Source organism: Mercenaria mercenaria, chromosome 8, assembly GCF_021730395.1.
Source record: "Mercenaria mercenaria strain notata chromosome 8, MADL_Memer_1, whole genome shotgun sequence".
Taxonomy (NCBI): domain Eukaryota; kingdom Metazoa; phylum Mollusca; class Bivalvia; order Venerida; family Veneridae; genus Mercenaria; species Mercenaria mercenaria.
In genome coordinates this window covers 2,130,999-2,144,674 of record NC_069368.1, presented here as the reverse complement: position 1 = coordinate 2,144,674, position 13,676 = coordinate 2,130,999, and the positions used below count along the sequence as shown (strand labels likewise).

Sequence of the window (13,676 nt, the reverse complement as noted above, 5' to 3'; positions counted from 1 at the left end):
TTATATATATATATATACAGTCAAACCCGGCTGCAGAACCTCCCTTGGGGACTGAAAAATGCCGTTATTTGTGGAAACATATATTTTCTCAAGACAGGTGACGTGTGACCATAGTAAGCAGGTTATATTTTTTGGAGGCTGTCTACAGTACGGGCCTGACTGCATAAGGAAGATCATCGGTTCTAAGACAAAGATGAATGTACCAAGTAATATAGCAAAAACAAAACAAAATTATGTGGGATAAGGCCGTGACTTTATTGTAAATTTTCAAATTAAAATTATGGCATATTGTAAATATATAGCATGTTATATATGAAAATGATGAGAAAATATGAAAGAGAAAGCTCCAGCTAAAATGCCTGGAAGCAACATAGCAGCGCTAAGGTGCAGAAAACTATGAAAAAAAGCGCAGAACATACCAGACCTAACAGGAAATTGTAGGTTCTAGTACTTCGCACTAATGAGAAACGAGGCAAAGATGCTCTCAGAGATCTCTATGACATGAGATGATATATCAACAAAAATATTCTTCCTAGATTAAGTAAATGCGAAATGAAACATAACACCAAGATCAAAATAAAATCTGATGTAAGTCAAGAAAGTCTTCAGCAAACAAACGCACAAAAATATTAAAATATTGAAAAAATTGTTTCAGTGTAATATATAAACAAACGGACCTGTGCGAGGGAATGGTTATAGCAAACTATGCTACAATAATAATATAATCCATCCAAGCGATTGACTGAGCTAACCAGCAGACTGGAAACGTAAGAAAACAGGGGGGATTTACTTGTCTGTTTCAACATAACCCATGTGTTAGAGGTTTGTAGCAAAGTGATCCACAAATTATAAAAATATGTACGGACCTACACGTACATATAACAAATGCAACTTTCGACTGATCACTAATAATCGTATGGCCGATAAATTGAACAACCCTGTTTATATAAGACACAGTCAATCCATAGACCAGGTGAATGGCCGACCACATGGTACAAGGCCCCCTCTAACGGTTAAAGAGCGCCCGCCCAATAACACCAATAATAAGAGATGACCAATCGAGCGCGTGGTTGCAGATACGAGAAGGTCAACCTAGACAAGTGAGCTTTTATTTTGATACTGTCGTAGCATACAATAATAAAATATTTTGTGAATCACTAAATATTGCTCACAACACTGACAAAAATTAAAATGAAATTAGAATTGACTTGAGCCAAACATTTTAATAAAGAAGATTTTCTTTACTGTACCCCGAATAAAGATTACAATTTGTAAGCGCCATTTAAGTCACGACAATAAAATAATTCTAAATTTATGAAATCAGATCAATGCAAATAATGTATGTTTACTAATAAAATCAAGTTTATATACGCATACACGCCTTATTTCTTTCCTTTACTATATAACTAATACCAAAAAAACAACTTAAACTGGTTTCAAGGATGGTGGTTAACTACTGTTCATATAACAATCAATATCCCAATAACACAATGCATCAATAGAACGCCTTCGAAATATATATAGACAGAAATATCATAATTCTTTCCAAATATGCATGTACTTAAGCAATCAATATGCCGAAAGAAACATAAAATATACCGGACTATTTATGAACATATGCAGTAAGACAGAATACAGAATGGACAATTCATATGTAATATGACAAATACTTGTCATGTTATCTTAATCTTTACGCATTATTATTATTATAATTATTATTTTTTGTTTTAATTTCATCTAAAAACTACCCAGAAAGACAGGTTAATCGTATGCCGCGAGTCGGCTGCCCCAACCCTAACTCTTTTCTATTTTTATGATATTTTTATATAAGAGGGGGGAGGTAGGGAGAATCCGAGGCTCTGACCAGCGAAAAGTCTCTCTCCATCCCCTGCTTTCCGAGTATTTACTATCATCAATGTTTCTAGTAGATAAAATAAATGTGCCAAACAGAACAAAAACAACACGAAAAACTGGGTAATGTTCATGAGCTGTCATCGAATTATAATTCTAACACGATCCGCAGCAATTGCTATATAAACATATAGCGAAATCGCCTATACATGAATCTACGATAAAATATGGTTGGCTGTTACATTTCACCCCCCTATGATTGTAACGTAAGAGATTCTACTTTAGTTCCATTACATACGAATTATTTCAGGGCCAAACGGTTGAAAACAGCATTTCAAAAACATAAATATAATAAAAAGTCATACTAACCTATATGTAGGTCCGTAAAACACGCTCTGATCACTACGAGCGAATTCAATTAGCTTAATTATGATTCAGCGGTGACGTCATAAATGTATGACATAAAGTATGACGTCATAATGATGTGACGTCATATAAAAGTTAATCTCGTCACTCGTAATACAGGGTCAACTCGCTTATTTTGATGATTCTGTTCATAATATAGTTTGCGAGCTGTTAGATTACTACATTATATATACTTCTCAAAATTCTAATAAAAAATAAACAAATATATATACGTTCCATCGGCTAGCAACACTTTCTAACCATAGGGTAAAATTGTAACAGATATGACCCGAATGACGTATTACGCAGAAAATGTAGTACTGTAAAATGCATTATTTGCGTTGTTAGAATCGAAATAATAAATATGTTCCAAAATTATCAATTAATAAAACATGGGCAGTTGTTAGGATGCGAATAATTAAATCACTCGTGCTGCGCACTCGTGATTTAATTATTACGCATCTAAACTCCTGCCCATATTTTATTAACTGATAAAATATAGGAACAGATTTATTATTTCTTAAATCAATGTACAAAACGATGTCCTTCAAAAATATTTCAATTATGTTTGTTTTTTTTTTTTTACAGAATAAATGACATTAAGACCATTCCTCGTATTTCTGCAAATTTGCGAACTGCATGCTATCGCTTTGTATAGTAAACCGCATAATCATGATATCTTCGTGCTTAAATTCAACAATTTACAAAAAACAACAAGAAGTACCAAAAGAAAAGATGTAACATTCGGATGTTTATAAATGAATACATGCAGTTAAATCAAGCCGGTTCATTCAACGTATTATTCCATGATATAAATGTACCAACAGAAGCAAACTTGAGTTTATATACACACACTGTAAAGAGTTTGTTCTCTAATATACCATAGATTACAGAAGCGGCGTGACATGTTTGGTGCAGCAGTACATTTTGTGGCAGGGTTCAGCAGTATGATTCACCATTGTGACCCTGAAACAGATTAAACTTGACGGCAGAAATATGTTAAAAAAACAACAAAGTTACTGTAATGGGAAGGGTGGGAGGGAATTTTTGTAAACGATCTGTCCTCTACGGATTTCGGATAAAGAATGTACTTGTCATTGCACTAAATTTGTCCATGAAAATCCCGTGGGATTAAAACTTGTCAGACTAGTATTTGAACTGATACGACTATAAATACAAAAACAGGTGCGGATTAGCAGTGAGGCGTTATGTTAGACAAGACGATACCCACCAAAATTAAAACAATTTATTTCATAAGAGAACATAAATTTACATATATCTCACTGAGAAGTGAGAAAGTTTCAATTATTTTCATGAGCGCGTAGCGCGAGTGAAAATGTGAAAATTTTCTCATTTTGAGGTGAGTTATATTCAATATTCACGAAAAACAAACAAATTTTCTTTTTATGTTATGCTTAATTATGTTGACATATGCATTTTCCAACAAATTTTTAATCTCAGCGCGGGAAACAGACGCGTGTAATTGAACATGACGTCAGAAGGACGCACACAACATTAAGTTCCATTTTATTTTATTTCTTGTTGCATAACGTTATGAAATTCTCATTAAGTAAAATGATTTGAATTGAGAAACAAAGTGCGACTACAATTTTCATCCTGTTTTAAGCAAATAATTTAAAATTTATACACAATGTACATGAAGATCGACAAAGCTGTATCATTTAAAGTGAGTGATTTGCAGTGAGTGATATGGATTATATACAGTATTTCATCAGTTAGTATTAGTTACACTGCTTGTTGGTGACAGGATACGGGAGATACGATGTCGAGGAAATCCATATCAGGCGAGAGCCTTTTACATCCTCGCTATACTGATAGACACAATTTTTGTAATGATAAAGCTACTTACAGTTACAGTGCAGACAGGAATCCTGAAATCTTTCCTGGTTTTCATGCAATGATTATAGTTGATTAACACCAGCCATAAAATGCAAAATGAACTGTATTTTGACAGAATCACAAAACACAGAAGCTCATTTATACAGGTCATGAACTGGTTTTGTAAAACTTTTAATTTCCATCCTTTCGAAAAATCAATTGATTTCACGATGTCAGAAATGTCCTAAAACTTCGGCTTTAGTCCGTTTCCTGTTAATTCCTTTATCTTGCAGGTAGATTAAATGATCCTACAACAAACTGCTGTCTTTCAAATGTGCTAATTCCTTTGCTTTTCGATGATTTAACTAAAACAACATTTCAACCTGTCAATCGCGGCCGTGCCATACAGAGTTACTGTTCTTCTATATAATTTCCACTTACTTCACGAACCTAAATTAGATAGGAAAATGAGAGCGGCAAGAAAACACTAAATTCTTTTATCTCTGAAATGATATCTATAGCTTAGGCTCATAATCTGACTTGTTTAATTACCCTAGCGATGTGGCAGCCATTTTGTTTTTAATCAATATTCATATCTGTAATTTACTAGCAGGATATGGAATATATCCTGTCTCCACGTGACGTCTGTTGACCAGTAGAAATGCAAGAATCTTGTAGGAGTCGAGATAACATAAAATACACTCACTAGATGATACAGCTTTGCCGATCTACTTGTACATTCACGGTGGATAAATTTTTAAATTATTTGCTTAGGACAGGATGAAAATTGTAGTCGCACATTGTCCTTTATAGTATATTTCTCGATTCAAATTATTTTACTTAATGAGAATTTCATAACGTTATGCAGCAAGAAATAAAATAAAATGGAACTTTATGTCGTGTGCGTTTTTCTAACGTCACAATACGTCTGACGTCATGTTCATTTATGCGTGTTTGTTTCCCGTGCTGATATTAAAACTTGTTGCAAAATGCATATCTCAACGTAATTAAGAATAAAAGAACGCTACGCGCACATGAAAATAATTGAAATTTTCTCACTTCTCAGTGAGATATATTCTATATTCACTCAGAACAAACAAATATCCTCTATATAAAGTGTTTTTGTGTACTATTTTAAGCCTAATGCATAGTATTGTTAATACACATAAATTTGTTTATTTTATATTTACATTAATTGTATGTATAAAGTAATTGTTCATATTTTCAAATAGGAAATGTGGGTCTTGTAGATTCTATATCTTGAATTAAAATGTCCTGCCTCTATAACAGTGTATCAGAAATGATTTCCTAATGTTGTCTATTAAATAACTACAATATGGAATGCTTCAGGTAATAAATATTGTGATATTTTCAGGTCTAATAGAACGAAAGACTGAGAAATATTTGTGTTCCGAAATATACAAATACAGTCCAATTGGTTTTGACCACTTTTCTCTTTTTTCATATTTTGTCTCTAATTAGCAAATAATAAATACAACATCATAGCGAAGGGAAACTTTGCCAGTATGTTAAGCGCACTGAATGCAATAGGCTTCATCTAATATGGCTATTATTATACTGCAACTTACTGTGCCACAAAGTTAATGCTGGAATGCAAATGTTTTTCTTAGGCGGACTTTTCCAAAAATATTGATGCAGTTTCTTTTGGATGACCCAGTGGTAAACTTAAACTCTATTGTTGGCAATTACTGTATGCGATCAAAAGAGAAAATATTATTCTCTACAGAAAACAGTATGCATAAAATCCACTAGAAAACAATTAACAGACATTTATATTCCTAAACATTCCTCTTTGATATTTAATTATGACGTCTGTCTACGGCTGTGCGGTCAGTCATAGGTTAAGATAACACTACTTGACTATAATGTGCTGAGAGACAGGATAAGTATGTGTTAAAAGGTACAAGAACTCTGTTTTGTCAATGGAGAAACAAGAACTTATCTACCTGAGTAATTTATCATCTGAAGTATAAATATTTAAACGTACACCCCTACGTCAAATGAGGCTTGCGATGTGGTTTACAAAGAGAGTTGAACGAAGTTTGCGTTATCTAGCTTACTCTGAAATTTCACAATATCGTTTTGAATCTTCTTATTTTATTTAAAGTTAATACGTAGAATGTATTTTCTTACATAATGAATTAACCATGTTACAACAGAAATTAACATAAATGTAGATACCTATGTTGAGCATTTGTTTGTAAGCTTTGTTTGTGTTCAAAGATACGACGTTTTCGTTTAAAGCTTTACGTGATGGTGGAAGATCAAAAGCGCCCCTACTGGCATAATTTGAGATACAGACAGGCACCTGTATTTTATACCTTATAGCTAGACGGGTGGGCACTTGTATCCTTTCCTAACGCCCTAGTAGTCCAAAATCATTTTTAAAAACGATACTTTAAGTTCCCTGCGCTTCATGCTATTGTCGTCATTTCTGCGCAGATTACTCCTCACCTTATTCACCATTTATTCTTTAGACACACTCTTTGGGAACAATTTATATCATCGTCTGGGCAGATACTTTACAGATTTGAAGAGGAAAAGAAAACCTAAACATACTGTTTGGTCCAAAAGTAATCAAGAACACCATTAATGTCTGCAGTGTAAGAGACTTGTCGTTGATTATTTCAAAACCTAAAATTATTTTCTCGATCAGCGATCAGTTTCCGCAATTAGAACATTAAAGTCAATAAATGTGTTGGATATAAGCGGTCACAGTCAGGCAATAACTCGTGCCTGGAATTAGAATGTCTATACATTCATCACTGATAATAAGCATTCTCTTCGATTTAAGCAGAGTTCCGCAGTGTCTTAGACTTCAGTGTAATAACATACTATACAGTTAATATTGTTCATGTGTGCTATAAATATTGATATAACATTCCATGTAATCTATGTATATCAGACGCTTAGGCATTGATCGGTGGATAAAAATCTGTTTTTGACTAGAAACTTTGCAAATTTATGTCCACCAGACATTAAATGATTTGGAAGTACTTCAACCAATTTACGATTTTTTTAAATCTTTAGTAGTAAAAAAAAAAAGAAACAACTGAAAAAAAGTTAAGATATGTCGAGTATTTCGACTTAAACATAGCACTATATTTGTAACTTCGCGACCTCCAAATCAACAACCACATTTACTTGGCTGTAAAAATGGGTTTGGCAACAGATGGCCACTTTTCATCTGGTCTAGCGCTTTTTCTCTACTTCTTCTGACATCTTAGGCAATTTTAGCCCAAACATGGATTGTCTGGGCAGATTCTAGACGCAAAAGCTGCCACTCTATCTCATGTTTCAGTAAAAATGTCAAAAGTCATCCACGATTAAACTTTATCAAATACTAGCCGATATTTATACCCCTTTGGCCATTATAAGTGTAAATCACCTGTCCACGATAATACTAGCCCAGACAGATCCCGCTCTCTGATTCCTTTAGTACCTCAGGGAGTCAGTGGCGCAGAGATAAAACTTTTGGACTACAACGCCAAGGGTCCGAGTTCGATCCTCGGTTGCGGCTGACATCCCTATTAGAATTCAGTACTGGGTGATTTACTTAAAACTTGTTTTGTTCCAGCAGTATCCACATGTTTCTTACATCCATTTCAGGTGGAAATTTCTTGGACATCCCAGCTAGACTAGTACAACCGTAAATTTTGTATTTTCTTTTTTAAGAAGTTGATTGGGGGGCATGTTAAAATGTTTTATATATTGACAAACCAGTGCTTTTAAATAACTCCATTACGTCATATACAAGCAGCTACATAAATATGTTAAGAATTTCAGATGATTGTACCCCCAGATGCAGAATATATGGAGCTATATTGGTCCGTTTGTCCGTCGAATTTGCTCTATATCTTCCGAAGCGCCGGGAAGATGATTTTCATAAAACAAGCATCAATCATTAACCTCATCAAGAAGACGTGCAGAACGCCCAACCCAGGTCACGTAGTCCAAGGTCAAGGTCACACCTCGTGGTAAAAGGTCAAATTGCATAATTTCGTGTCATCTCCATATTGTATCAACCACCAGGAAGACTTTCATAAAACTACCATCAATTGCTTACCTCACCAAGACAACCTGTAAAGTACACAACACGGTTCACTAGGTCCAAGTCCAATATCGCACTTGGAAGTCAAGGGTCAGTAAGCGTCAATTTCGTGTCCACTCCGTATCTTCTAGACCACTAGAATGAATTTCATGAAAATAGCATCAGTTTTTTTATCTCATCCAGACGACAAACAGTTTGCACAAGGTCATAAGGTTCAACGTTAAGGTCACACTTTTTAGTCAGATGTCAAAAAGCTTTAATTTGTGTTCGCTCCATATGAAAGAATTTTATAAAACTAGCATTAATTGTTAATCAGATCTATACGACTTATAGAGCGTGGAATACAGGCCACTAGATCCAAAGTCAAGGGCGCACTTGAGGGTCAAAGAACTTGATAACAACATTTTGCTTTCCCTGTATCAAAACCGCTTCTGGGGCATTGATCACCTTAAGTGATAGCTCTAGTTTATTTTAAATTTATACTTAATTACTTTTCATTTTCTGAAAGAACCAACAAGTCAATAAACTTATTCATTTTTCCCTCGGCAGGACTTTGCAAATTAGTTTTCCATTTCCTGAATGTTAGTTAGCTTGCTGTGCTTGGTATTATTAGAAAGTTTGGGCGTCAAAACCCTCGTGCCTAATACTTTTTGCCACTCATAATTATTAGTTAATGTTCAACTTCTGTGCTTTTAAATTGGATGTTTTATTACTTTGAGGAAATTAAATTTTCAGTTACATCTTCTTAGCCTTCGTCATTCATTAACACCTAAGGAGACAAAAATCGCAGAACCAAAATAAGACGAATTTCTTAAACTAATATAGAAATATCCAAAAATGTCGCAGAATGTTTTTTTTTAATCAGTCAGATGTGTCTTTACTTTCCTTTTATTGCACACATTCTTTTGAAAAAAAAAGTGATGTCATTTTTTGGAAGAAAAAGTAACCCTGGTAACGCTTTATATGAAAATATCTCCAACTCCACGTGCTGAATACGTATGAATACGTATTTAAAACTGAAAGGCGCACCCCTCCCCGCCCCCCCCCCCCCCCAAAAAAAAAAATAATATGAAGATTTCAGTTTGATTAAAAATAAGTAACTAATAAGAAATCCGAAAAGACATGCCTCTGTGGAAATTCTGTCAACAGCAAAGAGATCAAGTTAATTTCTGTATAACAGCTATTTCAATAATAAATAGACTTTTCAGATGTTTGTAAAATGTAATGTAGAAATACATTCAATTCACTTAGCGATGTTTTGTAATAAAAATGATACTATATGACTGTGAACGGATTTCTGGCTTTAAAATGATTCTTAGACGACTATATTTTATGTGTTTAAATTTACAAAATAAATATTTAATTACAGTTCGCATAATAAAGAATAAAAAAAATTTGTAATGCATTTATTATAATGTCGTTCTTATGAAAAATGCTATCATTTTGTTACGGTAAGCATACTTATAAAAGAAAGATATCCAAAAATCATTAAAAGATGTACATTTGTATCTTCATATATTTTCTGTACGCCTAATAATTCTACTACAATATATGCGTCAAGAATCATGTGTGAATAGTTTTGTATTTGCGGTACAAATGGAATTGTCATCTTGGCAATGCGTTTTCATGAAGCCTAATTAAACATTATATAAACGTTTTGTGTTTTCATGTATGCAAAAATCCAGGGATTCCTATGTGTTTTCATATGTGTGTAGATCATTTAATGACTTGCTAAATACTCGTATACCATAATTGTATAAAATTAATTCCTAGTTCTATTTCCCCGAATATAACGGGATCAATTAAATCTCAATTAAATGATGCTGCAGGTATATTAAGTTTACACATCTTTACAATATCAATGATTCAGAATATAAGTGTCAGTTACACCATTTTGATAAGAATATGAAATATATACGTTCACTGATCTGATATAATTAAAGTAATATTGTTAAGTTTTAGTTATTAGTTTCTTATAACTTATTATAGAGTGGCAGTGTGCATTGTACTGATATTTATTATGTATATTATATAATATTTGCTGTACACAGATGAGACTGAAATAAAGAATACATTTATAAAACCAACAATACTAGTTATAGTGTTTCAAATTAGGAATTATCCATGTTCAAGTAGAGACAACTTGCTCATAATGAACATTTCATTTGTGATGTATGAGAATAGGCTTTATACATTCTTTGAAAGTCCGTATACGGTAGCGTCTTAAGGTAGTGGACCCGTAATGACAATCAGCAATTTCCGTTCATTTACGTAATCTCCGTATGTGATTTCGGCATTTTCCGGTCGTTCTGAAAATTAATTTTCTGTAGTGATCGAAGAATGCACGGCGAAATCGCATACTGGCGAAGGATACGTAATCCACGGAAACCGCCGATTATCATTACAAATCGTAGTAGCATTTAGTAATATCGGACACGATATTCACCAGTATCAGACTGGAAGCAATATTATAACAAACACTGTATTTGTCTGAGAACTATTTTTATAACATTTCGTAATATCTCTAACCATCGTAATTGTTGGTATTACAACCGCTTATATGATACAGAGATTGGTATCTATAACGTTTGTAATGACGGCCATTTTAGATATAAAAACAGTTTATTTTCGCTATCTGCTTGGTTTATTCTAGTGAACTTCAGACGGTCATGTCGCATTAATATCGCTTGATATTTTTGTTTATACCACCAATCTAACTGACGTTCTCTAAGCAAGTATTTTGCTATATTAAGTATAAAATGTTATGAAAATTGAACAGGTGAAAAAGGACGTAGAACTTGTATTTCGTTACGAAAATTAGGTAATACAATTGAATCAAACTCGTTTTATCTATGTTGCACTGTAATATTCTAAAATGAAAAATCAGACTCCGTCTTTCAATCAGACATTTTTTTATTTTTTGTTTTACACATACACAGACACGAAAATAAAAGTGGACACTTTAAATAACATCACGACATTCCGCAATATAACTGAAGAACGCCGAGTAGGAATTTATGAGCAAAACATATATGTGGATCATAAATAAATTTAACAAGCAGACGAGAAAACAAAAAGAAAATAAGTAAAAAAGATCAGCGTTGCATTACAGAGAAAACAGTGCCAAAACAATAGCCAACTTCAAAGAATGATAATTTCTCAAATATCCTGCATGTTTCCCAAAATCACTCAACATGTAGACACGACCTTGCCCATCAATCAACAAGTTGTTTATGTGAGCAGAGCGGAGAACTGCAGACGCTTTGATATTTCATGCCAATATGCATCACCTTGCATCTGTTTTATAGCAACCTGTCAAATCAGAGGCGTTGTTTAACAATGCATATTGGCAAAACAAACAAACTGTGCATCAGCACAAGACAGATAACACTGACAACTTTTCTAGTGTTTTATGTTTAACGGGAAACAAAAGAGGCGAAGTAGTGGTGCATTATACTGTTCGAGACCCCGCTCCTCAAACTAAAAAATTCTAGCATTGGGATAAGAGGCAGGTGTCTGGGTGCTTTACTGCTGGCATGCTAAGGAACCAGGAAGCTTCTCGAATTGGAAAGGTTTCTGTATCTTGCACTATCCTCCCATAACAACAGTCTTCTGGAGGAGTCGCCCATATCGGTTACCAATGACAACTATAATTAAGCATACACACAAACAAACGAACGGAAAGCAACACATTCAGAGTCCCGAGAGATCGCACCGACGTAGCCTAAGGAATTATAGATGTTGTTTCACGAAACAAACATGTATAATCGCTATTCATGAACAGAATGGTTTATTCTCATTATTTCATTTATATTTCTGTCAAATATTCAAATGTTTGTGTACAAATAAGAATTTTATAGACAAATCGTGAATGCGCTTTAAGATGTTTGTTCAATGCACTGTCAAATATTCAATTGTATAGAAATGAGAATGTTTTTAGATGTGTCGTGAATGCGCTTTAAGATATGTACTTTTTATTTTGGTAAGTGCAATACACATGTATGATATAAATATAATTGTTAAAACTGCAAAATCTAATCGAAACTTCTGGTAGCACAGGCCATATGTATGCAAGTAAATATTGTACCAGATATGTCGGTAGGAGGTTTGAATCCATCTTTGACTTCAGATTGAAGTAGATAAAACTTCTCGATAATTCTTTTAAAAAGTTAATTACAGATGAGAACGTTAATTGAGCCGTGCCATGAGAAAACCAACATAGTGGGTTTGCGACCAGCATGGATCCAGACCAGCCTGCGCATCCGCCCAGTCTGGTCAGGATCCATGCTGTTCGCTTTTAAAGCCTACTGGAATTGGAGAAACTGTTAGCGAACAGCATGGATCCTGACCAGACTGCGCGGATGCGCAGGCTGGTCTGGATCCATGCTGGTCGCAAACACACTATGTTGGTTTTCTCATGGCACGGCTCAATTAGATTAAATGAATAAGAAAATAATGTCGAGTTACAAACTACAGCGCGGGATTCGATCCTTTTTTAATTGACTCGGAACCTGAGTACCTACTTCGCTAACCAGACATTTTGCAAAACTGATAATTTACATGATACTTTTCATACAATTGTACGACAAAGTTATTCCAAATATCTATCTATTTAATGGGCCACCATAGAATACATGTACATGTACTCTTTTGTGTGTTCATAATTTTAAATGAATTGCAAGAACAAATTGAGAGGTACAAGTATCTTGTTACATATTTACAGTGACATATGTTAGGCAGAAACAATATTTCAAACGTCTAAACACCTTATTGAATCCATGTGGCAGTATGCACAGTTCTTGATGTATTTAGTCAAGTTTAGGCACGCTTTTTTTCTGCATTTAACCGTACAGAAAAAAGATTGACTGAGTAAGTTTGTACATGAAGTTGTAACAGCATTTTGATTTAGGAAGGGCAAAAATTGTCCGCCCATACCTGTGTTTTCAAAATGATTTTCATGGATTCTATATGGGAGGAAAAGTAGGTCACTAGGTTGTATGGGTCTTTAATTAAAAATAAACTCGTCTGTAGGTCAGGCTTAGTGGTTACACATTTAAGGCATCTAACCAACACGCTTTGCCACTAGAAAAAGGTCACTGGCGACAAATCAGTTTTTCAAAGCCAGCGTAGAGAAAAAAAAAAGATGGTTACTTTGTATGTATATATTTAGAGAATATGGCAACATATTTACTTTACGAAATATAGCACTTGCAGTAAATCCAGGTGTGACATGCATGATCTCAATGGTGTATTTGTTTGACAAGAAAGCAGCAAAACGATATAAATAATTTATAAATAATCATTTTAAGTAAAATAGATCATGTAGACATTCAAAGATTTGAAAATTCGTTTCGGTCAAAGGTTTCTTGTTTGATTTATTTCAGTGTTTACATCCGACGGACCTCTTCCAACATTTACAAATACCCCCACAAGTGTTGTAACACACAAAGGTTCTGTAGCCATCCTACGATGTGGTGTAGACAATCTTGGAACAAAAACGGTACGTAAT

At 34.1% G+C, this 13,676-nt stretch overlaps 1 protein-coding gene across 3 annotated transcripts in view; it reads left to right on the top strand.

The window, feature by feature from the left end:
* Nucleotides 1-13,676, top strand: part of LOC123523211 (kin of IRRE-like protein 2) — a 98,859-nt gene that overhangs the window by 68,016 nt on the left and 17,167 nt on the right. For all 3 annotated transcript variants that reach the window (XM_045300910.2, XM_045300912.2, XM_045300911.2), the window contains one exon: nucleotides 13,552-13,667. In XM_045300910.2, the coding sequence (XP_045156845.2) occupies nucleotides 13,552-13,667 (116 nt within the window). The remainder of the gene's footprint in view (nucleotides 1-13,551; nucleotides 13,668-13,676) is intronic.